The sequence below is a fragment of the Scyliorhinus torazame genome, chromosome 13, assembly GCF_047496885.1.
Source record: "Scyliorhinus torazame isolate Kashiwa2021f chromosome 13, sScyTor2.1, whole genome shotgun sequence".
In the NCBI taxonomy this organism is placed as follows: Eukaryota; Metazoa; Chordata; class Chondrichthyes; order Carcharhiniformes; family Scyliorhinidae; genus Scyliorhinus; species Scyliorhinus torazame.
Window position 1 is genome coordinate 92,165,372 of NC_092719.1, and position 25,406 is coordinate 92,190,777.

General features: G+C 59.1%; 2 protein-coding genes across 3 annotated transcripts in view; both read right to left on the reverse strand.

Annotated features, from left to right (window-relative positions):
* The window catches only part of nopchap1 (NOP protein chaperone 1), a 30,228-nt gene extending 14,278 nt beyond the window's left edge, over positions 1 to 15,950 (reverse strand). The window contains exon 1 of the mRNA XM_072471960.1: positions 15,774 to 15,950. Within this exon, the coding sequence (XP_072328061.1) occupies positions 15,774 to 15,897 (124 nt within the window). The 5' untranslated portion in view covers positions 15,898 to 15,950. The remainder of the gene's footprint in view (positions 1 to 15,773) is intronic.
* A 3,608-nt stretch (positions 15,951 to 19,558) lies between these two features.
* Positions 19,559 to 25,406, reverse strand: part of dld (deltaD) — a 139,390-nt gene continuing 133,542 nt past the window's right edge. For both annotated transcript variants that reach the window (XM_072471962.1, XM_072471961.1), the window contains 3 exons: positions 21,474 to 21,611; positions 21,269 to 21,358; positions 19,559 to 19,797 (listed from right to left, as the gene is read on the reverse strand). In XM_072471962.1, coding sequence (XP_072328063.1) covers positions 19,732 to 19,797; positions 21,269 to 21,358; positions 21,474 to 21,611 — 294 coding nt within the window. In that variant the 3' untranslated portion in view covers positions 19,559 to 19,731. The remainder of the gene's footprint in view (positions 19,798 to 21,268; positions 21,359 to 21,473; positions 21,612 to 25,406) is intronic.

Here is a 25,406-nt window from a genome sequence, read left to right on the forward strand (position 1 = left end):
TCTCCCCCCCCCCCCCGTCCTTCTTCTCCCCCCCCCCGTCCTTCTTCTCTCTCCCCCCCACCCCCCGTCCTTCTTCTCTCTCCCCCCCCCGTCCTTCGTCTCTCTCCCTCCCCCCGTCCTTCTTCTCTCTTTCCCCCCCCGTCCTTCTTCTCTCTCCCCCACCCCCCGTCCTTCTTCTCCCCCCCCCGTCCTTCTTCTCCCCCCCCCGCCCCGTCCTTCTTCTCCCCCCCCCGTCCTTCATCTCTCCCCCCGTCCTTCTTCTCCCCCCTCGTCCTTCTTTCTCCCCCCCCGTCCTTCTTCTCCCCCCCTGTCCTTCTTCGCCCTCCCCCCGTCCTTCTTCTCCCCCCCCTGTCCTTCTTCTCCCCCCCCCCCGTCCTTCTTCTCCCCCCCCCCGTCCTTCTTCTCCCCCCCCCCGTCCTTCTTCTCTCTCCCCCCCACCCCCCGTCCTTCTTCTCCCTCCCACCCCCCGTCCTTCTTCTCTCTCCCTCCCCCCGTCCTTCTTCTCCCCCCCCCCGTCCTTCTTCTCCCCCCCCTCCGTCCTTCTTCTCCCCCCCCCCCGTCCTTCTTCTCTCCCCCCCCGTCCTTCTTCTCCCCCCCCGTCCTTCTTTCCCCCCCCCCGTCCTTCTTTCCCCCCCCCCCCCCTTCTTTCTCCCCCCCCCGTCCTTCTTCTCTCCCCCCCGTCCTTCTTCTCCCCCCCCGTCCTTCTTTCTCCCCCCCCCTGTCCTTCTTCTCCCTCCCCCCCGTCCTTCTTCTCCCCCCCCCCTGTCCTTCTTCTCCCCCCCCCCGTCCTTCTTCTCCCCCCCCCCCCGTCCTTCTTCTCCCCCCCCCCGTCCTTCTTCTCTCTCCCCCCCCACCCCCCGTCCTTCTTCTCTCTCCCCCCCCCCGTCCTTCTTCTCTCTCCCTCCCCCGTCCTTCTTCTCTCTTTCCCCCCCCCGTCCTTCTTCTCTCTCCCCCCACCCCCGTCCTTCTTCTCCCCCCCCCGTCCTTCTTCTCCCCCCCCCGCCCGTCCTTCTTCTCCCCCCCCGCCCCGTCCTTCTTCTCCCCCCCCGCCCCGTCCTTCTTCTCCCCCCCCGCCCCGTCCTTCTTCTCCACCCCCCCGTCCTTCTTCTCCCCCCCGTCCCGTCCTTCCTCTCCCCCCCCCGCCCCGTCCTTCTTCTCCCCCCCCCTCCCGCCCCGTCCTTCTTCTCCCCCCCCACTCCCGCCCCGTCCTTCTTCTCCCCCCCCCCGTCCTTCTTCTCCCCCCACCCCCCCGTCCCTCTTCTCCCCCCACCCCCCCGTCCTTCTTCTCCCCCCCCCGTCCTTCTTCTCCCCCCTGGCCGTCCTTCTTCTCCCCCCCCACGTCCTTCTTCTCTCCCTCCCCCCCACCCCGTCCTTCTTCTCCCCCCCCCCCCCCGTCCTTCTTTCTCCCCCCCCCCCGTCCTTCTTCTCCCCCCCCCGTCCTTCTTCTCTCCCCCCCCCGTCCTTCTTCTCCCCCCCCCGTCCTTCTTTCTCCCCCCCCGTCCTTCTTCTCTCCCCCGTCCTACTTCTCTCTCCCCCCTCCCACCCGCCGTCCTTCTTCTCTCTCCCCCCTCCCACCCCCCGTCCTTCTTCTCTCTCCCACCCCCCGTCCTTCTTCTCTCTCCCACCCCCCGTCCTTCTTCTCTCCTCCCCCCCCGTCCTTCTTCTCTCTTCCCCCCCCCGTCCTTCTTCTCTCCCCCCCGTCCTTCTTCTCTCTTCCCCCCCCGTCCTTCTTCTCTCTTCCCCCCCCCCCCGTCCTTCTTCTCTCCCCCCCCCCCCCGTCCTTCCTCTCCCCCCCCCCCGTCCTTCTTCTCCCCCCCCCCCCCGTCCTTCTTCTCTCCCCCCCCCCCCCCGGTCCTTCTTCTCACCCCCCCCCGTCCTTCTTCTCCCCCCCCGTCCTTCTTCTCCCCCCCCGTCCTTCTTTCTCCCCCCCCCCGTCCTTCTTCTCCCCCCCCCCCCGTCCTTCTTCTCCCCCCCCGCCCATCCTTCTTCTCCCCCCCCCCGGCCTTCTTCTCCCCCCTCCCCGTCCTTCTTCTCCCCGCTCCCCGTCCTTCTTCTCCCCCCCCCCCGTCCTTCTTCTCCCCCCCCCCCGTCCTTCTTCACCCCCCCCGCCCCGTCCTTCTTCTCCACCCCCCTCGTCCTTCTCCCCCCCCCCCCCCGGCCTTCTTCTCCCCACCCCGCCCGTCCTTCTTCTCCCCCCCCCGCCCCGTCCTTCTTCTCCCCCCCCCCCCGCCCCGTCCTTCTTCTCCCCCCCCGTCCTTCTTCTCTCCCCCCCCCCCGTCCTTCTTCTCCCCCCCCCCCGTCCTTCTTCTTCCCCCCCGTCCTTCTTCTCCCCCCCCGTCCTTCTTCTCCCCCCCCCCCGTCCGTCTTCTCCCCCCCCACCGTCCTTCTTCTCCCCCACCCCCCGTCCTTCTTCTCCCACCCCCGTCCTTCTTCTCCCCCCCCCGCCCCGTCCTTCTTCTCCCCCCCCGTCCTTCTCCCCCCCCCCCCGCCCGTACTTCTTCTCCCCCCGCCCGTCCTTCTTCTCCCACCCCCCCGTCCTTCTTCTCCCACCCCCCCGTCCTTCTTCTCCCCCACCCCCGTCCTTCTTCTCCCCCCACCCCCGTCCTTCTTCTCCCCCCCCACCGTCCTTCTTCTCCCCCCCCTCCCTTTCTTCTCCCCCCCTCCCTTTCTTCTCTCCCCCCCCTCCCTTTCTTCTCCCCCCCCCTCCCTTTCTTCTCCCCCCCCTCCCTTTCTTCTCCCCCCCCCTCCCTTTCTTCTCCCACCCCCGTCCTTCTTCTCCCCCCCCCCCGCCCCGTCCTTCTTCTCCCCCCCGCCCCGTCCTTCTTCTCTCCCCCCCCGTCCTCCTTCTTCTCCCCCCCGCCCCGTCCTTCTTTCCCCCCCCCACCCGTCCTTCTTTCCCCCCCCCCCCCGCCCTTCTTCTCCCCCCCCGCCCCGTCCTTTCCTTTTTTCCTCCCACCCCCCCCGTCCTTCTTCTCCCCCCCCCGTCCTTCTCCCCCCCGCCGTCCTTCTTTCTCCCCCCCCTGTCCTTCTTTCTCCCCCCACCGTCCTTCTTTCTCCCCCACCGTCCTTCCTTCTCCCCCCTCCCTTCTTTCTTCCCCCCCTCCTTTCTTCCCCCCTCCTTTCTTCCTCTCCCCTCCTTTCTTCCCCCCCCCCGTCCTTCTTCTCCCCCCCCCCGTCCTTCTTCTCCCCCCCCGTCCTTCTTTCTCCCCCCACTCTCTACCCCCCTTCTTTCTCCCCCCCCTCCCTTTCTTCCCCCCCCCCGTCCCTTTCTTCCCCCCCCCCGTCCTTCTTCTCCCCCCCTGTCCTTCTTCTCCACCCCCCCCGTCCTTCTTCTCCCCCCCCGTCCTTCTTTCTCCCCCCCTCTCCCCCCTTCTTTCTTCCCCCCATCCCTTCTTTCTTCCCCCCCTTCTTTCTTCCCCCCCTCCTTTCTTACCCCCCCTTCTTCCCACCCCTCCTTTCTTCCCCCCCTCCTTTCTTCCACCCCCGTCCTTCTTCTCCCCCCCCCTGTCCTTCTTTCTCCCCCCCTCTCCCTTTCTTCCTCCCCCTCCTTTCATCCCCCCCCCGTCCTTCTTTCTCCCCCCCCGTCCTTCTTTCTCCCCCCCCGCCCCGTCCTTCTTCTCTCCCCCCCCCGTCCTCCTTTCTCCCCCCCCCTTCCTTCTTTCTCCCCCCCGTTCTTCTTCCCCCCCCTGTCCTTCTTTCTCCCCACCCCTCTCCCTTTCTTCCCCCCCTCCTTTCTTCCCCTCACCCTCCTTTCTTCCCCCCCCCCGTCCTTCTTCTCCCCCCCCCGTCCTTCTTCTCCCCCCCCCCTGTCCTTCTTTCTCCCCCCACTCTCTCCCCCCCTTCTTTCACCCCCCCTTCTTTCTCCCCCCTCTCCCTTTCTTCCCCCCCCTCCTTTCTTCCCCCCCCCAGTCCTTACCCCCACCCCAGTCCTTATTTCTCCCCCCCCGTCCTTCTTTCTCCCCCCCCCGTCCTTCTTCTCCCCCCCCCGTCCTTCTTCTCCCCCCCGTCCTTCTTCTCCCCCCCTGTCCTTCTTTCTCCCCCACCGTCCTTCTTTCTCCCCCCCTCCTCTCTCCCCCCCCTTCTTTCACCCCCCCTCCCTTCTTTCTTCCCCCCCCTCCTTTCTTCCCCCCCCCTCCTTTCTTCCCCCCCCTTCTTTCACCCCCCCTCCCTCCTTTCTTCCCCCCCGTCCTTCTTTCTCCCCCCCCGTCCTCCTCTTTCCCCCCCCCCCCCCCGTCCTCCTCTTCTCCCCCCCCCCCCCCCGTCCTTCTTCTCCCCCCCCGTCCTTCTTCTCCCCTCCCGCCCCGTCCTTCTTCTCCCCCCCCCCCGTCCTTCTTCTCTCTCCCCCCCCCGTCCTTCTTCTCCCTCCCCCCCCCGTCCTTCTTCTCCCCCCCCCGTCCTTCTTCTCCCCCCCGCCGTCCTTCTTTCTCCCCCCCCTGTCCTTCTTTCTCCCCCACCGTCCTTCTTTCTCCCCCACCGTCCTTCCTTCTCCCCCTCCCTTCTTTCTTCCCCCCCTCCTTTCTTCCCCCCTCCTTTCTTCCTCTCCCCTCCTTTCTTCCCCCCCCCCCGTCCTTCTTCTCCCCCCCCCCGTCCTTCTTCTCCCCCCCCGTCCTTCTTTCTCCCCCCACTCTCTACCCCCCTTCTTTCTCCCCCCCCTCCCTTTCTTCCCCCCCCCCGTCCTTCTTCTCCCCCCCTGTCCTTCTTCTCCACCCCCCCCGTCCTTCTTCTCCCCCCCCGTCCTTCTTTCTCCCCCCCCTCTCCCCCCCTTCTTTCTTCCCCCCATCCCTTCTTTCTTCCCCCCCCTTCTTTCTTCCCCCCCCTCCTTTCTTACCCCCCCTTCTTCCCACCCCTCCTTTCTTCCCCCCCTCCTTTCTTCCACCCCCGTCCTTCTTCTCTCCCCCCCCTGTCCTTCTTTCTCCCCCCTCTCCCTTTCTTCCTCCCCCTCCTTTCATCCCCCCCCCGTCCTTCTTTCTCCCCCCCCGTCCTTCTTTCTCCCCCCCCCCGCCCCGTCCTTCTTCTCTCCCCCCCCCGTCCTCCTTTCTCCCCCCCCCTTCCTTCTTTCTCCCCCCCCGTTCTTCTTCCCCCCCCTGTCCTTCTTTCTCCCCACCCCTCTCCCTTTCTTCCCCCCCTCCTTTCTTCCCCTCACCCTCCTTTCTTCCCCCCCCCCGTCCTTCTTCTCCCCCCCCCGTCCTTCTTCTCCCCCCCCCCTGTCCTTCTTTCTCCCCCCACTCTCTCCCCCCCTTGTTTCACCCCCCCTTCTTTCTCCCCCCTCTCCCTTTCTTCCCCCCCCTCCTTTCTTCCCCCCCCCCCAGTCCTTACCCCCATCCCAGTCCTTATTTCTCCCCCCCGGTCCTTCTTTCTCCCCCCCCCGTCCTTCTTCTCCCCCCCCCGTCCTTCTTCTCCCCCCCTGTCCTTCTTCTCCCCCCCTGTCCTTCTTTCTCCCCCACCGTCCTTCTTTCTCCCCCCCCTCCTCTCTCCCCCCCCTTCTTTCACCCCCCCCTCCCTTTTCTTCCCCCCCCCCTCCTTTCTTCCCCCCCCCCTCCTTTCTTCCCCCCCCTTCTTTCACCCCCCTCCCTCCTTTCTTCCCCCCCGTCCTTCTTTCTCCCCCCCCGTCCTCCTCTTCTCCCCCCCCCCCCCGTCCTCCTCTTCTCCCCCCCCCCCCCGTCCTTCTTCTCCCCCCCCGTCCTTCTTCTCCCCTCCCGCCCCGTCCTTCTTCTCCCCCCCCCCGTCCTTCTTCTCTCTCCCCCCCCCCCGTCCTTCTTCTCCCCCCCCCCGTCCTTCTTCTCCCCCCCCCGTCCTTCTTCTCCCCGCCCCGTCCTTCTTCTCCCCCCCCCCGTCCTTCTTCTCCCCCCCCGTCCTCCTCCCCCCCCCCCCCGTCCTTCTTCTCCCCCCCCCCGTCCTTCTTCTCCCCCCCCCGTCCTTCTTCTCCACCCCCCCCGTCCTTCTTCTCCCCCCCCCGTCCTTCTTCTCCACCCCCCCCGTCCTTCTTCTCCCCCCCCGTCCTACTTCTCCCCCCCGTCCTTCTTCTCCCCCCCCCCCCCGTCCTTCTTCTCCCCCCCCGTCCTTCTTCCCCCCCCCTCCTCTTCCTTTCTTTCCCCCCCCTCCTCCTCCTTTCTTCCCCCCCCCCCTCCTCCTTTCTCCCCCCCCCCCGTCCTTCTTCTTCTCCCCCCCCTTCTTTCTCCCCCTCCCCCCGTCCTTCATCTCTCCCCCCCCCGTCCTTCTTCTCCCCCCCCCCCCCCCCCCCGCCGTCCTTCTTCTTCTCCCCCCCCCCCCCCCCCCGGTCCTTCTTCTCCCCCCCCCCCCCGGTCCTTCTTCTCCCCCCCCCCCGGTCCTTCTTCTCTTCCCCCCCCCGGTCCTTCTTCTCCCCCCTACCCGTCCTTCTTTCTATCCCCCCCCGTCCTTCTTCTCCCCCCGTCCTTCTTCTCCTCCCCCCCCCCCCGTCCTTCTTCCCCCCCCGTCCTTCTTCTCCCCCCCCCCGTCTTCTCTCCCCCCCCGTCCTTCTTCTCCCCCCCCCGTCCTTCTCTCCCCCCGTCCTTCTTTCCCCCCCCCCGCCCTTCTTCCCCCCCCCCGCCCTTCTTCTCCCCCCCCGTCCTTCTTCTCCCCCCCCGTCCTTCTTTCTCCCCCCCCCTGTCCTTCTTTCTCCCCCCCCCGTCCTTCTTTCTCCCCCCCCGTCCTTCTTTCTCCCCCCCCTGTCCTTCTTTCTCCCCCACCCTGCCCTTCTTTCTCCCCCACCCTGCCCTTCTTTCTCCCCCACCCTGCCCTTCTTTCTCCCCCACCCTGCCCTTCTTCTCTCCCCCCCCCCTGTCCTTCTTCTCCCCCCCCCCGTCCTTCTTCTCCCCCCCCCGTCCTTCTACTCCCCTCCCGCCCCGTCCTTCATCTCTCTTTCCCCCCCCCCGTCCTTCTCTCCCCCCCTCGTCTTTGTTCTCCCCCCCCCCTCGTACTTCTTCTCCCCCCCGTCCTTCTTCTCTCTCCCCCCCCGTCCTTCTTCTCTCCCCCCCCCGTCCTTCTTCTTCTCCCCCCCCCCCCGGTCCTTCTTCTCCCCCCCCCCGTCCTTCTCCCCGCCCCCCCCGTCCTTCTCCCCGCCCCCCCCCCGCCCCGTCCTTCTTCTCCCCCCCCGCCCTTCTTCTCCCCCCCCTTCTCCCCCCCCCGCCCTTCTTCTCCCCCCCCGCCCCGTCCTTCTCCCCCCCCGTCCCTCCCTTCTTTCTTCCCCCCCTCCTTTCTTCCCCCTCCCTCCTTTCTTCCCCCCCTCCTCCTTTCATTCCCCCCTCCTCCTCCTTTCTTTCCCCCCCCTCCTCCTCCTTTCTTTCCCCCCCCTCCTCCTCCTTTCTTTCCCCCCCCTCCTCCTCCTTTCTTCCCCCCCCTCCTCCTCCTTTCTTCCCCCCCCCTCCTCCTCCTTTCTTCCCCCCCCCCCTCCTCCTTTCTTCCCCCCCCTCCTCCTCCTTTCTTTCACCCCCCCCCCGTCCTTCTTCTCCCCCCCCCCCCCGCCGTCCTTCTTCTTCTCCCCCCCCCTCCCGTCCTTCTTCTTCTCCCCCCCCCGGTCCTTCTTCTCTCCCCCCCCCGGTCCTTCTTCTCCCCCCTACCCGTCCTTCTTCTCCCCCCCCCGTCCTTCTCCCCCCCCCGTCCTTCTCCCCCCCCCGCCCTTCTTCTTCTCCCCCTCCCTTCTTCTCCCCCCCCCCCGTCCTTCTTCTTCTCCCCCCCCCCCTCCCGTCCTTCTTCTTCTCCCCCCCCCCCCCCGGTCCATCTTCTCTCCCCCCCCCCCCCGGTCCTTCACCCCCCCCCGGTCCTTCACCCCCCCGGTCCTTCTTCTCCCCCCTACCCGTCCTTCTTCTCCCCCCCCCCGTCCTTCTCCCCCCCCCCCGTCCTCCTTCTCCCCCCCCGCCCGTCCTTCTTCTCCCCCCCCCGCCCGCCCCGTCCTTCTTCTGCCCCCCCCCCGTCCTTTTCTCCCCCCCCCGTCCTTCTACCCCCCCCGTCCTTCTTCTCCCCCCCCGTCCTTCTTCTCCCCCCCCCCGTCCTTCTTCTCCCCCCCCCCGTCCTTCTTCCCCCCGCCCCCCCGTCCTTCTTCTCCCCCCCCGCCCTTCTTCCCCCCCCCGTCCTTCTTCCCCCCCCCGTCCTTCTTCCCCCCCCCCCATCCTTCTTCTCCCCCCCGCCCCGTCCTTCTTCTCCCCGCCCCGTCCTTCTTCCCACCCCCCCCGTCCTTCTTCTCCCCCCCCACCCCCGTCCTTCTTTCTCCCCCCCCGTCCTTCTTTCTCCCCCACCGTCTCCTCCCCCCCCTGCCCTTCTTCTCTCCCCCCCCCCCCGTCCTTCATCTCTTCCCCCCGCCCCGTCCTTCTTCTCCCCCCCCCCAACCGTCCTTCTTCTTCTCCCCCCCCGCCTCCCCCGGTCCTTCTTCTCCCCCCCCCCGTCCTTCTTCTTCTCCCCCCCCCCCGTCCTTCTTCTTCTCCCCCCCCCCGGTCCTTCTTCTCCCCACCCGCCCCGTCCTTCTCCCCCCCCCGTCCTTCTTCTCCCCCCCCGCCCGCCCCGTCCTTCTTCTGCCCCCCCCCGTCCTTTTCTCCCCCCCCGTCCTTCTACCCCCCCCCCCGTCCTTCTTCTCCGCCCCCCCGTCCTTCTTCTCCCCCCCCCGTCCTTCTTCTCCCCCCCCCCGTCCTTCTTCCCCCCGCCCCCCGTCCTTCTTCCCCCCGCCCCCCCCGTCCTTCAACCCCCCCCCCCCATCCTTCTTCTCCCCCCCGCCCTTCTTCTCCCCCCCCGTCCTTCTTCTCCCCCCCCGTCCTTCTTTCTCCCCCCCCCTGTCCTTCTTTCTCCCCCCCCCTGTCCTTCTTTCTCCCCCCCCCTGTCCTTCTTTCTCCCCCCCGTCCTTCTTTCTCCCCCCCTGTCCTTCTTTCTCCCCCACCCTGCCCTTCTTCTCCCCCACCCTGCCCTTCTTTCTCCCCCACCCTGCCCTTCTTCTCTCCCCCCCCCCCGTCCTTCTTCTCCCCCCCCCCGTCCTTCTACTCCCCTCCCGCCCCGTCCTTCATCTCTCTTTCCCCCCCCCGTCCTTCTCTCCCCCCCTCGTCTTTGTTCTCCCCCCCCTCGTACTTCTTCTCCCCCCCCGTCCTTCTTCTCTCTCCCCCCCCGTCCTTCTTCTCTCCCCCCCCCGTCCTTCTTCTTCTCCCCCCCCCCCCCCGGTCCTTCTTCTCCCCCCCCCCCGTCCTTCTCCCCGCCCCCCCCGTCCTTCTCCCCGCCCCCCCCGCCCTTCTTCTCCCCCCCCGCCCTTCTTCTCCCCCCCCCGCCCTTCTTCTCCCCCCCCGCCCTTCTTCTCCCCCCCCGCCCCGTCCTTCTTCCTCCCCCCCTCCTTTCTTCCCCCTCCCTCCTTTCTTCCCCCCCTCCTCCTTTCTTTCCCCCCCCTCCTCCTTTCATTCCCCCTCCTCCTCCTTTCTTTCCCCCCCCTCCTCCTCCTTTCTTTCCCCCCCCTCCTCCTCCTTTCTTTCCCCCCCCTCCTCCTCCTTTCTTCCCCCCCCTCCTCCTCCTTTCTTCCCCCCCCCTCCTCCTCCTTTCTTTCCCCCCCCTCCTCCTCCTTTCTTTCACCCCCCCCCCCCGTCCTTCTTCTCCCCCCCCCCCCCCCCCCGCCGTCCTTCTTCTTCTCCCCCCCCCTCCCGTCCTTCTTCTTCTCCCCCCCCCGGTCCTTCTTCTCTCCCCCCCCCGGTCCTTCTTCTCTCCCCCCCCCGGTCCTTCACCCCCCCGGTCCTTCACCCCCCCGGTCCTTCTTCTCCCCCCTACCCGTCCTTCTCCCCCCCCCGTCCTTCTCCCCCCCCGCCCTTCTTCTTCTCCCCCTCCCTTCTTCCCCCCCCCCCCCCGTCCTTCTTCTCCCCCCCCGCCGTCCTTCTTCTTCTCCCCCCCCCCCCCTCCCGTCCTTCTTCTTCTCCCCCCCCCCGGTCCATCTTCTCCCCCCCCCCCCCCCCCCCCCCGGTCCTTCTTCTCTCCCCCCCCCGGTCCTTCACCCCCCCGGTCCTTCTTCTCCCCCTACCCGTCCTTCTTCTCCCCCCCCCCGTCCTTCTCTCCCCCCCCGCCCGTCCTCCTTCTCCCCCCCCGCCCGTCCTTCTTCTCCCCCCCCGCCCGCCCCGTCCTTCTTCTGCCCCCCCCCCCGTCCTTTTCTCCCCCCCCCGTCCTTCTACCCCCCCCCGTCCTTCTTCTCCCCCCCCCGTCCTTCTTCTCCCCCCCCCCGTCCTTCTTCTCCCCCCCCCCGTCCTTCTTCTCCCCCCCCCCCCCCGTCCTTCTTCTCCACCCCCCCGTCCTTCTTCTCCCCCCCCCGTCCTTCTTCTCCCCGCCCCCCCGTCCTTCTTCTCCCCGCCCCCCCGTCCTTCTTCCCCCCCCCCGCCCTTCTCCCCCCCCCCCCGCCCTTCTTCCCCCCCCCCGTCCTTCTTCCCCCCCCCCGTCCTTCTTCCCCCCCCCCCCCCATCCTTCTTCTCCCCCCCCGCCCCGTCCTTCTTCTCCCCGCCCCGTCCTTCTTCCCACCCCCCCCCGTCCTTCTTCTCCCCCCCACCCCCGTCCTTCTTTCTCCCCCCCCCCCCCCGACCTTCTTTCTCCCCCACCGTCTTCTCCCCCCCCCCCCGTCCTTCTTCTCCCCACCCCCCCGGTCCTTCTTCTCCCCCCCCCGTCCTTCTTCTTCTCCCCCCCCCCGGTCCTCCTTCTTCTCCCCCCCCCCCCGTCCTTCTTCTCCCCCCCCCCCCCCGGTCCTTCTTCTCCCCCCCCCGTCCTTCTTCTTCTCCCCCCCGTCCTTCTTCTTCTCCCCCCCTCCCGTCCTTCTTCTTCTCCCCCCCGTCCTTCTTCTCCCCCCCCGCCCCGTCCTTCTCCCACCCCCCGTCCTTCTTCTCCCCCCCCCCCGCCCCGTCCTTCTTCCCACCCCCCCCCGTCCTTCTTCTCCCCCCCCCGTCCTTCTTTCTCCCCCCCCCGTCCTTCTTTCTCCCCCCCCCGTCCTTCTTTCTCCCCCCCTTCTTTCACCCCCCCTCCCTTCTTTCACCCTCCCTCCCTTCTTTCACCGCCCCTCCCTTCTTTCTTCCCCCCGTCCTTCTTCTCCCCCCCCGTCCTTCTTTCTCCCCCCACTCTCTTCCCCCCCTTCTTTCTCCCCCCCCCCCCCCGTCCATCTTCTCCCCCCCCCCGTCCTTCTTCTCCCCCCCGTCCTTCTTCTCCCACCCCCTCCCTTCTTTCTTCCCCCCCTCCTTTCTTTCCCCCCTCCTTTCTTTCCCCCCCTCCTTTCTTTCCCCCCCTCCTTTCTTCCCCCCCCCCGTCCTTCTTCCCCCCCCCCATCCTTCTTCTCCCCCCCGCCCCGTCCTTCTCCTCCCCCCGCCCCGTCCTTCTTCTCCCCCCCCGACCCGTCCTTCTTCTCCCCCCCGCCCCGTCCTTCTTCCCCCCCCCCGTCCTTCTTTCTCCCCCCCTGTCCTTCTTTCTCCCCCACCGTCTTCTCGCCCCCTCCCCTTCTTCTCCCCCCCCCACCCCGTCCTTCATCTCTCCCTCCCCCGCGTCCTTCTTCTCCCCCCCCCCCCCGTCCTTCTTCTTCTCCCCCCCCCCCGGTCCTTCTTCTCCCCCCCCGCCCCGTCCTTCTTCTCTTCCCCCCCCGCCCCGTCCTTCTTCTCTTCCCCCCCGCCCTTCTTCCCACCCCCCGCGTCCTTCTTCTCCCTCCCCCCCGTCCTTCTTTCTCCCCCCCTCCCTTCTATCACCCCCCCTCCCTTCTTTCACCCCCCCTCCTTTCTCCCCCCCTCTCCTTTCTTCCCCTCCCCCTTTCTTCCCCTCCCCCTTTCTTCCCCTCCCCCTCCTTTCTCCCCCCCCTGTCCTTCTTCTCCCCCCCCTGTCCTTCTTCTCCCCCCCCCCTGTCCTTCTTTCTCCCCCCACTCTCTCCCCCCCTTCTTTCTCCCCCCCTCTCCCTTTCTTCCCCCCCTCCTTTCTTCCCCCCCCCCGTCCATCTTCTCCCCCCCCTGTCCAACTTTCTGCCCCTCCCTTCTTTCTTCCCCCCTCCTTTCTTCCCCCCCCTTCTTCTCCGCCCCCCGTCCTTCTTCTCCCCGCCCCCCCGTCCTTCTTCTCCCCGCCCCCCCGTCCTTCTTCCCCCCCCCCGCCCTTCTCCCCCCCCCCCCGCCCTTCTTCCCCCCCCCCGTCCTTCTTCCCCCCCCCCGTCCTTCTTCCCCCCCCCCCCATCCTTCTTCTCCCCCCCCGCCCCGTCCTTCTTCTCCCCGCCCCGTCCTTCTTCCCACCCCCCCCCGTCCTTCTTCTCCCCCCCACCCCCGTCCTTCTTTCTCCCCCCCCCCCCCCCGACCTTCTTTCTCCCCCACCGTCTTCTCCCCCCCCCCCCGTCCTTCTTCTCCCCACCCCCCCGGTCCTTCTTCTCCCCCCCCCGTCCTTCTTCTTCTCCCCCCCCCCCGGTCCTCCTTCTTCTCCCCCCCCCCCCGTCCTTCTTCCCCCCCCCCCCCCCCGGTCCTTCTTCTCCCCCCCCCGTCCTTCTTCTTCTCCCCCCCGTCCTTCTTCTTCTCCCCCCCTCCCGTCCTTCTTCTTCTCCCCCCCGTCCTTCTTCTCCCCCCCCGCCCCGTCCTTCTCCCACCCCCCGTCCTTCTTCTCCCCCCCCCCGCCCCGTCCTTCTTCCCACCCCCCCCCGTCCTTCTTCTCCCCCCCCCGTCCTTCTTTCTCCCCCCCCCGTCCTTCTTTCTCCCCCCCCCGTCCTTCTTTCTCCCCCCCTTCTTTCACCCCCCCTCCCTTCTTTCACCCTCCCTCCCTTCTTTCACCGCCCCTCCCTTCTTTCTTCCCCCCGTCCTTCTTCTCCCCCCCCGTCCTTCTTTCTCCCCCCACTCTCTTCCCCCCCTTCTTTCTCCCCCCCTCTCCCTTCTTCCCCCCCCTTTCTTCCCCCCCCCCCCCGTCCATCTTCTCCCCCCCCCGTCCTTCTTCTCCCCCCCGTCCTTCTTCTCCCACCCCCTCCCTTCTTTCTTTCCCCCCTCCTTTCTTTCCCCCCTCCTTTCTTTCCCCCCCTCCTTTCTTTCCCCCCCTCCTTTCTTCCCCCCCCCCGTCCTTCTTCCCCCCCCCCATCCTTCTTCTCCCCCCCGCCCCGTCCTTCTCCTCCCCCCGCCCCGTCCTTCTTCTCCCCCCCCGACCCGTCCTTCTTCTCCCCCCCGCCCCGTCCTTCTCCCCCCCCCCCGTCCTTCTTTCTCCCCCCCTGTCCTTCTTTCTCCCCCACCGTCTTCTCGCCCCCTCCCCTTCTTCTCCCCCCCCCACCCCGTCCTTCATCTCTCCCTCCCCCGCGTCCTTCTTCTCCCCCCCCCCCCCGTCCTTCTTCTTCTCCCCCCCCCCCGGTCCTTCTTCTCCCCCCCCGCCCCGTCCTTCTTCTCTTCCCCCCCCGCCCCGTCCTTCTTCTCTTCCCCCCCGCCCTTCTTCCCACCCCCCGCGTCCTTCTTCTCCCTCCCCCCCGTCCTTCTTTCTCCCCCCCTCCCTTCTTTCACCCCCCCTCCTTTCTCCCCCCCTCTCCTTTCTTCCCCTCCCCCTTTCTTCCCCTCCCCCTTTCTTCCCCTCCCCCTCCTTTCTCCCCCCCCTGTCCTTCTTCTCCCCCCCCTGTCCTTCTTCTCCCCCCCCCCTGTCCTTCTTTCTCCCCCCACTCTCTCCCCCCCTTCTTTCTCCCCCCCTCTCCCTTTCTTCCCCCCCTCCTTTCTTCCCCCCCCCCGTCCATCTTCTCCCCCCCCCTGTCCAACTTTCTGCCCCTCCCTTCTTTCTTCCCCCCTCCTTTCTTCCCCCCCCTTCTTCTCCGCCCCCCGTCCTTCTTCTCCCCCCCCCTGTCCTTCTTTCTCCCCCCCCTCCCTTTCTTCCCCCCCTCCTTTCTTCCCCCCTCCTTTCTTCCCCCCTCCTTCCTTCCCCCCTCCTTCTTTCTCCGCCCCCCGTCCTTCTTCTCCCCCCCCCCTGTCCTTCTTTCTCCCCCCCTCCCTTTCTTCCCCCCCTCCTTTCTTCCCCCCCCTCCTTTCTTCCCCCCCCCGTCCTTCTTTCTCCCCCCCCCTTCTTCTCCCCCCCCGTCCTTCTTCTCCCCCCCCCTGTCCTTCTTCTCCCCCCCCCGTCCTTCTTCTCCCCCCTTCTTTCTCCCCCCCCTCCTTTCTTCCCCCCCTTCTTTCTCCCCCCGTCCTTCTTCTCCCCCCTTCTTTCTCCCCCCCCTCCTTTCTTCCCCCCCTTCTTTCTCCCCCCCCTCCTTTCTCCCCCCCCCCGCCTCGTCCTTCTTCCCCCCTTCTTTCTCCCCCCCCCGCCTCGTCCTTCTTCTCCCCCCCCCCCGTCCTTCTTCTCCCCCCCCGTCCTTCTTCTCCCCCCCCGTCCTTCTTCCCCCACCCCGTCCTTCTTCTCCCCCCCCGCCCTTCTTCTCCCCCCCCGCCCTTCTTCTCCCCCCCCGCCCTTCTTCTCCCCCCCGCCCTTCTTCTCCCACCCCCCCCGTCCTTCTTCTCCCCCCCCCGCCCCGTCCTTCTTCTCTCCCCCCCCGCCCTTCTTCTCCCCCCCCCCGCCCTTCTTCTCCCCCCCCGTCCTTCTTCTCCCCCCCCCCCGTCCTTCTTCTCCCCCCCCCGCCCTTCTTCTCCCCCCCCCGCTCCGTCCTTCTTCTCCCCCCCCCGCCCCGTCCTTCTTCTCCCCCCCCCGTCCTTCTTCTCCCCCCCCCCGCCCCGTCCTTCTTCTCCCCCCCCCGCCCCGTCCTTCTTCTCCACCCCCCCATCCTTCTTTCTCCCCCTACTCTCTCCCCCTTCTTTCTCCCCCTCTCCCTTTCTTCCCCCCCCCCTCCTTTCTTCCCCCCCCCTCCTTTCTTCCCCCCCCCCGTCCTTCTTTCTCCCCCCCTCTCTCCCCCCCCTTCTTTCACCCCCCCTCCCTTCTTTCTTCCCCCCCCCTCCTTTCTTCCCCCGTCCTTCTTTCTCCCCCCCCCCTGGTCCTTCTTTCTCCCCCCCCCACTCCCTTTCTTCCCCCCCCCCCGTCCTTCTTCTCCCCCCCCCTGTCCTTCTTCTCCCCCCCCCCCGTCCTTCTCTCCCCCCCGTCCTTCTTCTCCCCCCCGTCCTTCTTCTCCCCCCCCCCGCCCCGTCCTTCTTCTCCCCCCCCCGCCCCGTCCTTCTTCTCCCCCCCCCCCCGCCCCGTCCTTCTTCTCCCCCCCCCGCCCCGTCCTTCTTCTCCCCCCCCCGTCCTTCTTCTCCCCCCCCCGTCCTTCTTCTCCCCCCCCCGTCCTTCTTCTCCCCCCCCTGTCCTTCTTTCCCCCCCTTCTTTCTCCCCCTCTCCCTTTCTTCCCCCCCCTCCTTTCTTCCACCCCCTCCTTTCTTCCCCCCCATCCTTCTTCTCCCCCCCCCGTCCTTCTTTCTCCCCCACCTCTTTCTCCCCCCTTCTTTCTTCCCCCCCCCTTTCTTCCCCCGTCCTTTCTCTCCCCCCCCCGTCATTCTTCCCCCCACTGTCCTTCTTTCTCCCCCCCTCTCTCCCCCTTCTTCCCCCCCCTTTCTTTCGCCCGTCCTTCTTCTCCCCCCCTCCCTCCCCCCTTTCTTCCCCCCCCCCTCCCTCCTCCCCCCCCCCTCCCTCCTCCCCCCCCCCTCCCTCCTCCCCCCCCCCTCCCTCCTCCCCCCTCCTCCCCCCCCCCTCCCTCCTCCCCCCCCCTCCCCTCTCTCCTCCTCCCCCCCCCTCTCTCCTCCTCCCCCCCCCCTCTCCTCCTCCTCCCCCCCCTCTCTCCTCCTCCCCCCCCCCCTCTCTCCTCCTCCCCCCCCCCCCCTCTCTCCTCCTCCCCCCCCCCCCCTCTCTCCTCCTCCCCCCCTCTCTCCTCCTCCCCTTACCGGGCCCCTCTCCCGCTTTCAGCAGCTCCGCTGATCTCGCCGATTCCCGAATGCCGTTCATTGCCGTGCCGCTTCCCGCCGCCATTGTGGGTAGTACCGCGCAGCTGGGACTGGGCCCCCACATGGCGGCGGTGGGAGTGAGTCCGGAGCGGCAGCCGCAAAACCCGGACTGGAGCAGAGCGACCCGGAGCAGAGGTGGGGAAACACAGGTTTTTCAGCCCTTCCAGCCTCCACTGTCATCGTTTTCATCCTCTAAAGTTGTCAAGATGCGTGGGTAGTGTGGTGGATGGGTGTTGAGATAGTCTCGAAATATATTTATACCTTAATCTTAAATAGATTGGGCAGTGTTTAGCACTGTTGTTACATAGCACCAGGGACCCGGGTTCAATACCCGCCTTGGGTGACTGTGCGGAGTCTGCACGTTCTCCCCGTCTGTGTGGGTTTCCTCCAAGTTGTGAACAATGTCTCAGGTGAATTGGACATTGAATTCTCCCTCTGTGTACCCGGACAGGTGCCCGAATGTGGCAACTAGAGGATTTTCACTAACTTAATTGCAGTGTTAATGTAAGCCAACTTGTGACACTTATTATTAGATCGACTTGGTCTCCAAAGCCTTCTCACCTGTCCTAAATGCAAACATATGAAGCAGCAAAACTCAGCAGTGTAGGAAGACCCGGACTGGATCAGGATCCATATTCTGGGGGAGGAACTGGCCAGAGGCATCCTTGCTCTATATACTGCTTCACCCAACATCTTCAACTCTTTCATCAGAGACCTTTCAATAATAGACTTAAGACAGTTTCACAAAGTTCAGCTTCATTCACATTGTCCCACACCCCCAGGACCAGCTTCTAGAGTATCAACACCACAGTGTCATCTCCAATATAACCACCTTCTCCTGGCCCCAGTGTACATAGAAAAATTACTGCACAGAAACAGGCCCTTCGGCCCTCCAAGCCTGCGCCAATCCCGATCCTCAATCTAAAACCTATTTTCTAAGGATCTGTATCCCTCTGCTCCCTGCCCTTTCATGTGTCTGTCTAGATACATCTTAAATGACGCTATCATGCCTGCCTCTACCACCTTCGCCGGCAATGCGTTCCAGGCACCCACCACCCTCTGTCAAGAACTTTCCACATATATCTCCCTTAAACTTTTCCCCTCACACCTTGAACTCGGGACCCCTAGTAATGGAGTCCCCCATTCTTGGAAAAAGCTTCTTGCTGTCCACCCTGTCTATACCTCTCATGATTTTGTAGGCCTCATGAGGTCCCCTCTCAACCTCTGTATAGTTCGCTCTTGAATTGGATCTTCCAAAATGCATCACCTCGCATTTGCCCAGATTGAACTCCATCTGCCATTTCGCCACCCAACTCGACAATCTATCTATATTCTGCTGTATTCTCTGACAGTCCCCTTCACTATCTGCTACTCATAGTGGCTCACTGTTACCCAGATGTTAACTGGGCGGCATGGTACCACTGTTGTTTCACAACACCAGGGTCCCAGGTTCGATTCCTGGCTGGGTCACCATCTGTGAGAGTCTGCACCTTCTCCCCGTGACTGCTTAGGTTTCCTCCCACAAGCCCCAAAAGACATGCTGTTAGGTAATTTGGACATTCTGAATTCTCCCTCCATGTACGCAAACAGGCACTGAAATGTGACGACTAGGGACTTTTCACAGTAACATCATTGCAGTGTAAGCCTAATAATAAAGATTATTCAAAAATCTGGAGCAACCATATCAAGGATGCAGCAGCAGGGCAGAGGTTGGTTGGCTGGATTTACCAGAATGGCTCACAGATTAAAACACAAATAGAGGACCATAAGATAAAGGATCAGATGTGGGTGATTCGACCCATTGAGTCTGCTTGCCATTCAATAATGACTGATATGTTCCTCATCTCCATTCTCCTGCCCATTGATGCTGAAAGTTCCATCTTTTCGATTACCTTTGAATTACTGTTCCTATTAGGATGGTACTAGTGTCCTCCACCATGAAAACAGAGGCAAAATATTGATTTAGCATCTCTGCCATTTTTGTGTTCCCCACTATTAACTCTCCAGTTTCATCTTCCAAGTGACTTTAGTGACTTTTTTACCTACTTACAGCAAAATCTTCTATACTTTAGTTTTTGTCACTATGGTCCTTAATCTCCTTGCTTAACTATGGATTTTTTTTTAACTCCTCTTACCATCTTTGTTCCTCTCTGGAATATATTTTAGGTGTGAGGAATTGAGTATCTCCATAAACTGCCACTGCTCATCAGTTCTGACCTTTTAGCCTTCCTGCTCACTCTACTCGAGCTAAATATGTCCTCATGCCTATGTAATTACCTTTGTTTAATTCCAGAACACTAATGTGGGACTTCATTTTCTCGCCCCCAAACTGAATTTTGAATTCTATCATACTATGGTCACTATTCCCATAACTATGAGGTCATCAATTAATCCCTCCGCATTACACAATACCAAATTCAGGACGGATGGCATTGACTCAATTTGTATTTCCTCGAATATTAGAGGGTTAAAGGGTGATTTAATGGAGGTGTTTATGATAAAAGGAATAAGGATTTCCTCTGATGAAGCTGCAGAATTGGAGATTTGATTAAGAAACATAAGCAGCTCTGAAGTAAATGTAGTTCAAAATGATTTCCAGCTTATTTCAGTTAAAAAGTAACTTATCTTACAATATGTGGTTTAGGATTTCCCAGAATTATCTTTGGAATTGAAAACTTAAGTTAATTTGCATTTCTACTTGGAACAGTCCATCATAATTGCTCCAATGATAGTGATTCAGGGTTGAGCGCTGACGAGAAGATTCTTTGTTTCCAAACTGAACTGACTGCTTCTGGCATTAAATGCATAAATCAAACAGAGACCATTATAGCTTAGCTTTGGTGAAGACTGCATGTCACCAGATTGAGAGAGGCAACGGGTGACAGTATTTCTCTATCAAAATTCACCACATGGAATAGAGGTTGGATTCTATCTCGGTTTAATTTCATGAGGGAAAAGCAGCTGGAAGATTTGCTTTAGCTTAGTTAGTGTAATAAATATACAGCAGTCTTGACAGAAAGCAGTCAATGGTTTGGGAAACTGTGGCAAGGTAGTTGGATAATTGCTGGAAATCCAAGGTGAGGAATCCAGAGTTGTGAGGCAGGTCATGTAGCCAAAAGCTAATAAAAGCACTCCCACATAATCTTACCTTTGAGGATAGTCAAAATCTGGAGGGAGATCAAAGCGAATTCCAGAAGGCTGTAGCATACCATTATATTAGTCCCAGGGAAAATTAATAAACTTTCAAGACTTCATAACCCTTGGCGTGGGAGAAGTGGGCTTCGAAAGAATTGAGTTTACAGTAGAAATCTTTATAAACTATAGTGTTGACCTTCTTACTTTATTTAATTATTTTTGATATATAATAAAGTTGCTTTTTGCTAAAAATGTGAAATCTTGGAGTAATTTTATTGGTTAATTGCAATGTGCTTGGATTTCTTTAAATATTAACAGGATGGTAATAGCAGCAATATCATGGGAACATTGTTGCCTCAGAGTCACCATCCACCTTGACTCTCATCCATTCCTCGTCCCGATTCCAATTCCTCCAGTCCACCCATCCACTGCCTCCACATCCCACTCACTCCCTGTACTGTCTCATCACATTCCCAATCCCCCTTCAACCCGCCCCTCCACCCCATGTCTCTGAATGTGGCTGGTGTGTTTGAACAGAATATAATTCACTACTGCCAATATGTTTCAATGAACCAGAAATTAAAATGAAAATCTGTACATCATTCCCTCAGTTTTATTACTGTTAAAATAAGTGATGTGCCATCATTAGACAAACAAATTGCTCATTATACTTCTGCTTAGAGAGTTAACTTCATTCTTCACAATGTCAAGTTACCAAAAATTCAAACACCCAGTTACAGTTTATGTACAAATCACAAATTTTCTAGAAGTTAATGGCTTTGCCAAATGCTGCTGCTATGTTTGCCTCTCTGAAAGCTTCTGAAACAGTCTGTAAGAGAAAAGAAAGACATTTGAGCCAAACTCAACCTGTTTAATCATTAGTTTCACACAGTCCTGGCAAAAGTCTGTATTTAGAATAACCTTTATACTATTTGCTTTCATTTTTGTTTTTAAATTTAGAGTACCCAATTCATTTTTTCCAATTAAGGGGCAATTTAACGTGGCCAATCCACCTACCCTGCACATCTTTGTGTTGTGGGGGCAAAACCCACGCAAACATGGGGAGAATGTGCCAACTCCACACTGACAGTGACCCAGGGCGAGGGTCGAACCTGGGACCTCGATGCTGTGAGACAGCAATGCTAACCACTGCGCCACCATGCTGCCCCTACTATTTGCTTTCATGAGGTAGCACGTAGGGCAGCATGGTAGCATAGTGGTTAGCACTATGGCTTCACAGTGCGAGGGTCCCAGTTTCGATTCCCACTTGGGTCCCTGTCTGTGCGGAGTCTGCAGGTTTTCCCCGTGTCTGCGTGGGTTTCCTCCGGGTGCTCCGGTTTCCCCCCCCACAGTCCAAGATGTGCAGGTTAGATGGATTGGCCATGCCAAATTGCTCTTGGGTTAGATGGGGTTGCAGGGTTATGGGGATAGGGTGGAGGTGTGGGGTTAAGGAGGGTGATCTTTCCAAGAGCCGGTGCAGACTCGATGGGCCAAATGTCCTCATTCTGCACTGTAAATTTTAAGATTCTATGATAATTGACATCAGCTCTCAAGCTTCCAAATTCCAGAGTTTCTGGATAAACAAAAGCAGGTTATCAAGGAAATAGTGTAGAGTACAGCAGAATGGAACCTTGGAAATTGGTCATTTCCTTTGTTTAGAAAGTACAGAATAATGTGTACAAAATTGAACGTATATTAAATGAAACAGTGAAAACAATCTAGGGACTAATCTAGAGTTATCAATGCCCCACAAATGCTCATTAGCATCCATCACTATAGTGTGCAGTTTGCTCTTTTCCTTGAAATCAAATCACTGGAAGGACATAATGATCTTTAAAAATGTTTTCAAGATGTTGCAGTGAAGAAGTGAATGAATTTGGATCTTTTCTTTAGCAGACAGGAGGTTGAAGAGATTGACTGGGACAAAGTGATTATGGCAAAGTATGCAACACCTGAATTTAAAAGTCGGGATTGAGAAGGCATGACAAGCTCTATTTTTATAAACACAAGGACAATAAATTTTGGATTCCTGCCTGTAATAACCCCACCCAACACCATTCGGATGAGATATCTCAAGAGTCGTCTGCTGAAAGGGGGGTGGAAGCTGGTGCCATAAATAACTTTTAAAGAAAGATGGTCAGGTATATGAGGATGAGGAACTAACAGGGAAAAGGAGGAGGATGTGGAATGAGGCTCTTCAAGCAGAATGGCTGTGTGTTGTAGGTTTCTAACACTTTGGGTTTATGATCTGCACATTACTATCACTGTCCAGTTCTCCATACTTTCCCAGCGTCACTTACTGGATGGGCATGACAAACCCGGGCAACATCTTCACAGGATGCCCCATACTCCATAGCGAGGGTTGCTTCATTGATCATTTCACCAGCGCCCTTGATTTAAAGAAAGCCAGATTAATGATTAACAAAAGGATTTACAGGTTAACGATTAACAAAAGGATCTACAGATTATATTCTAGTTTGATACACCAAAGGTTTTGCTACTTACAGACCCAAGGATATGTGCTCCAAGCATTCTATCTGTTTCTTTGTGGCTGAGAATCTTTACCAGACCATCAGTATCATTGTTAGTCTTAGCTCTGCTATTGGCTGCAAATGGAAATTTGCCGATCTTGTACGGGATACCCTGGGAGGAGAAAGTGAATGAAGTTAATTAGGTATTGCAACAGGCTCACGCACACTGTAAATGTAAGGTAGACCTGTATTTTTAGAAATGAACATTTTCATACAATGGGTTACATTCCAGGCTGATACTCTCATTGCTGTACTGAGGGATGTCCTGTCCTTCGGATGAGCTCTTAAACAAAGGACCCCTCAAATGGATGTACAAAGTCCCACAGCCACTATGGAAGGACAGTAGAGATATTCTCCCTTGTGCCCTGTTAATTATTGCTCAACCAATATCACAAACATTTATGGTCTTTCATTGTTGTTCATGGGATCTTGCTGAGTGCAAATTAACTGCTGCAACTGTGATCAGATATCAAGGGTCTTTCAGATTTGGTAGATGGTGGTGTTCCCCAAGGGTCAGTGCTATGACACTGCTTTTCTTGCCATACATAAATGACTTGGATCTTGGAGTAGAGTGGAATTTAAACATATACCAATGATTCCAAATTAGGAAGAATGGCAAATAGTAAGGATTATATAAATCACCGGCAACATGACAAAATAGAGACACGGGGCAAATGGAATTTAATACAGAGGAGTGCGAGGTGATGCATTTGGCTGGAGGGCTGAGCGAGGCAATGTAGCCTAAATGGTACAGATCAAAGAACAAAGAAAAGTACAGCACAGGAACAGGCACTTCGGCCCTCCAAGCCTGCGCCGACCTCACTGCCCGTCTAAAATAAAATCTTCTACACTTCCGGGGTCCGTATCCCTCTATTCCCATCCTATTCATGTATGTCAAGATACCCTTAAACGTCACTATCGTCCCCGCTTACACCACCAGATCGAAGAGTGTGACGAAACAGTGGGATCAGGGAGTACATGTGCATCGATCTTTGATGGTGCCAGGACATATCAAGAGAGTGGTTAGAAAAGCAGATGGGATCTTGGCTTTATTACTAGAGGCATTGAATATAAAAGTAGAGAACTTCTGCTGAACCTTTACCTTCATAAAGCTCTGGTTAGACCCCAACGTGGGAGTATTGCTTCCACTTCTGGTCACCACAATATAGAAAGGATGCAAGGGCCATTGAGGAGGTGTAGAGGAGATTTACTAAAATGGTTCTGGGGAGGAGGGGGATTTTGGTTGCAAGGTTAGGTTGGAGAAGCTGGGGCTGTTTTCCTTGAAGCAAAGGAGATTGAGGGGAGATTTGATTGATGTGTACAAGATTATGACAGGTTTGGATGAGGTAGACAAAGAAAAACTGTTCCTATTAGCTGAATGACAAGGACGGGGACACAGATTTGAGGTTTTGGAGATGCAGGAAGAACAGTTTTCCCACAGTGTGGGGTCATAATCTGGAATTCACTGCCCCCAGTGGTGGAAGCGAAAACAATCAACAATTTCAAAAATAAATTGAATTGGGACTTGAAGGAAATAAACCAGCAAGGTTACAGGATCGAGTGACTGCTTTGCACAGGTGAAGGAGACACAGCCCGAGTGAGTGAGACACAGCCAGAGTGGGAATTGGAAGGTGGTAATTTGGGCAGTGTGATAATTTAAGAGGCAAGTGGTGAATTCAAATCTTCAAAACTGTTTTTCAGTTAAAAGGTCAGTGTCTAGCTCAGTGTCGGATTGGCTGAAGCTGCCCCCACCCTAATTGCTGAGAGGCAGTTTCTGTCAGTCACCTGAGGTCTGTTTCGTGGCACAAGAGTGTACATTGTATTCTTCTGTTTGAAGCTTAAGTAGTGTGACTCTGTGGGCTGAAGGGCCTGAATGTGCTGTACAGTTCTATGTTCTATTTACAGAAAATAATTGAAAAGGGTAATGGGATGCTGGTCTTGTATCTAGAGGGTGAGAATAAAAGATGGTGGAAGTCATGGTGTTCAACTTTTCAAAGCCCTGGTTAGACTGTGCCTGGAGTAAGTGCGGCACGGTGGCACAGTGGTTAGCATTGCTGCACCACCACGCCAGGGACCAGGATTCAATTCCAGCCTTGGGTTGACTGTGTGGAGTTTGCACATTCTCCCTGTGTCTGCGTGGGTATTCCTGGGTGCTCCAGTTTCTTCCCTCAGTCCAAAGATGTGCAGGTTAGGTGGATTGGCCATGCTAAATTGTCCCTTAGTGTTCTAAGGTTAGATGGGATTATGGGGAAAGGGCAGGGAAGCAGGCCTAGGTAGGGTGCTCTTTCAGAAGGTTGGTGCAGACTTGATGGGCTGAATGACCTTCTGCACCAGAGATTCTAAGATTTTATTGTGAGCAGTTCTGGGTCCACATTGGGCCTTGGAGAGAGTGCTTTATAGATTTACCAAACCAATACCTGGACTCCAGGGAATTTACAGGTCATAAGAACGTAGGAACGAGGAGCAGGCCATCTGGCCCTTCAAGCCTGCTCCGCCATTCAATGAGATCACAGCTGATCTTTTGTAGACTCAGCTCCACTTTCCTGCCTGAACACCATAACCCTTTATTCTTCAAAAAACTATCTATCTTTATTTTGAAAACATTTAATGAAGGAGCCTCAACTGCTTCACTGGGCAGCGAATTCCATAGATTCACAACCCTTTGGGTGAAGAAGTTCCTCCTAAACTCAGTCCTAAATCTACTTCCCCTTATTTTGAGGCTCTGTCCCATAGTTCTGCTTTCACCCGCCAGTGGAAACAAATGAGACCGAAACTGAACACAATACTCCAGTTGTGGCCTCACTAACACCTTATACAATTGCAGCATAAACTCCCTAGTCTTAAACTCCATCCCTCTAGCAATGAAGGACAAAACTCCATTTGCCTTCTTGATCACCTGTTGCACCTGTAAACCAACTAATGTCAAGTATCCTTAATCCATAAATCCAAAATCTGAACAAATCCAAAACTGCACTTTGAGTCATCCATGACAACTACCCTGGGACCTCCACACCTATCCATAATCTGTTTTGCAATTTCTTCCTGCACATCTCTATTACTGTTTGGGGGCCTATAGAAAACTCCTAACAATGTGACTTCTCCTTTCCTATTTCTAACTTCAGCCTATATTATCTCAGTAGGCAGATCCCCCTCGAATTGCCATTCTGCAGCCGTTAAACTATCCTTGATTAACAGTGCTACTCCTCCACCTCTTTTACCACCTTCCCTACTCTTACTGAAACATCGATACCCCGGAACCTCCAACAACCATTCCTGTCCCGTTTCTAACCATGTCTCCCTAATGGCCACAACATCGTAGTCCCAGGTACCAATCCACGCTTCAAGTTCACCTACCTTATTCCAGATGCTCCTTGGTTTGAAGTAGACACACTTCAACCCACCTTCCTGTCTGCCGGTACACTCCTGCGACCTCTACCTCACTACTCTCAACACTGGCTTCTGGACTACAGCTCGTTTTCCCATTCCCCTGACAAATTAGTTTAAACCCGGGGAGAATGTGCAGACTCTGCACAGTGACCCAAGCCGGGAACCGAACCTGGGACCCTGGCGCTGTGAAGCCATAGTGCTAACCACTGTGCTACCGCGCTGCCTTTACTTTCTTACGTATCGACGTTATATGACTGCCACACATAACTGAAAAGTTGGACTTTATGCCAGGGGCACAGAACTGAAAATTTAGGCTTCATGCCATAGTCTAGTTTGTCTATATTGTTTACGTCGTGATTTTTGTGGTGAACATGTCAAAAATAAACTTCTTCGGGTACCCTGTATTTATTATTAAGTGATGCAGTTTACGTTCCTAGCCATTTTATTTATTTAAGACTACAACCAGCTAGGCTTAGACTATTATAGGTGTATATGCGGTATCTGAAATCCAAAATGCAGT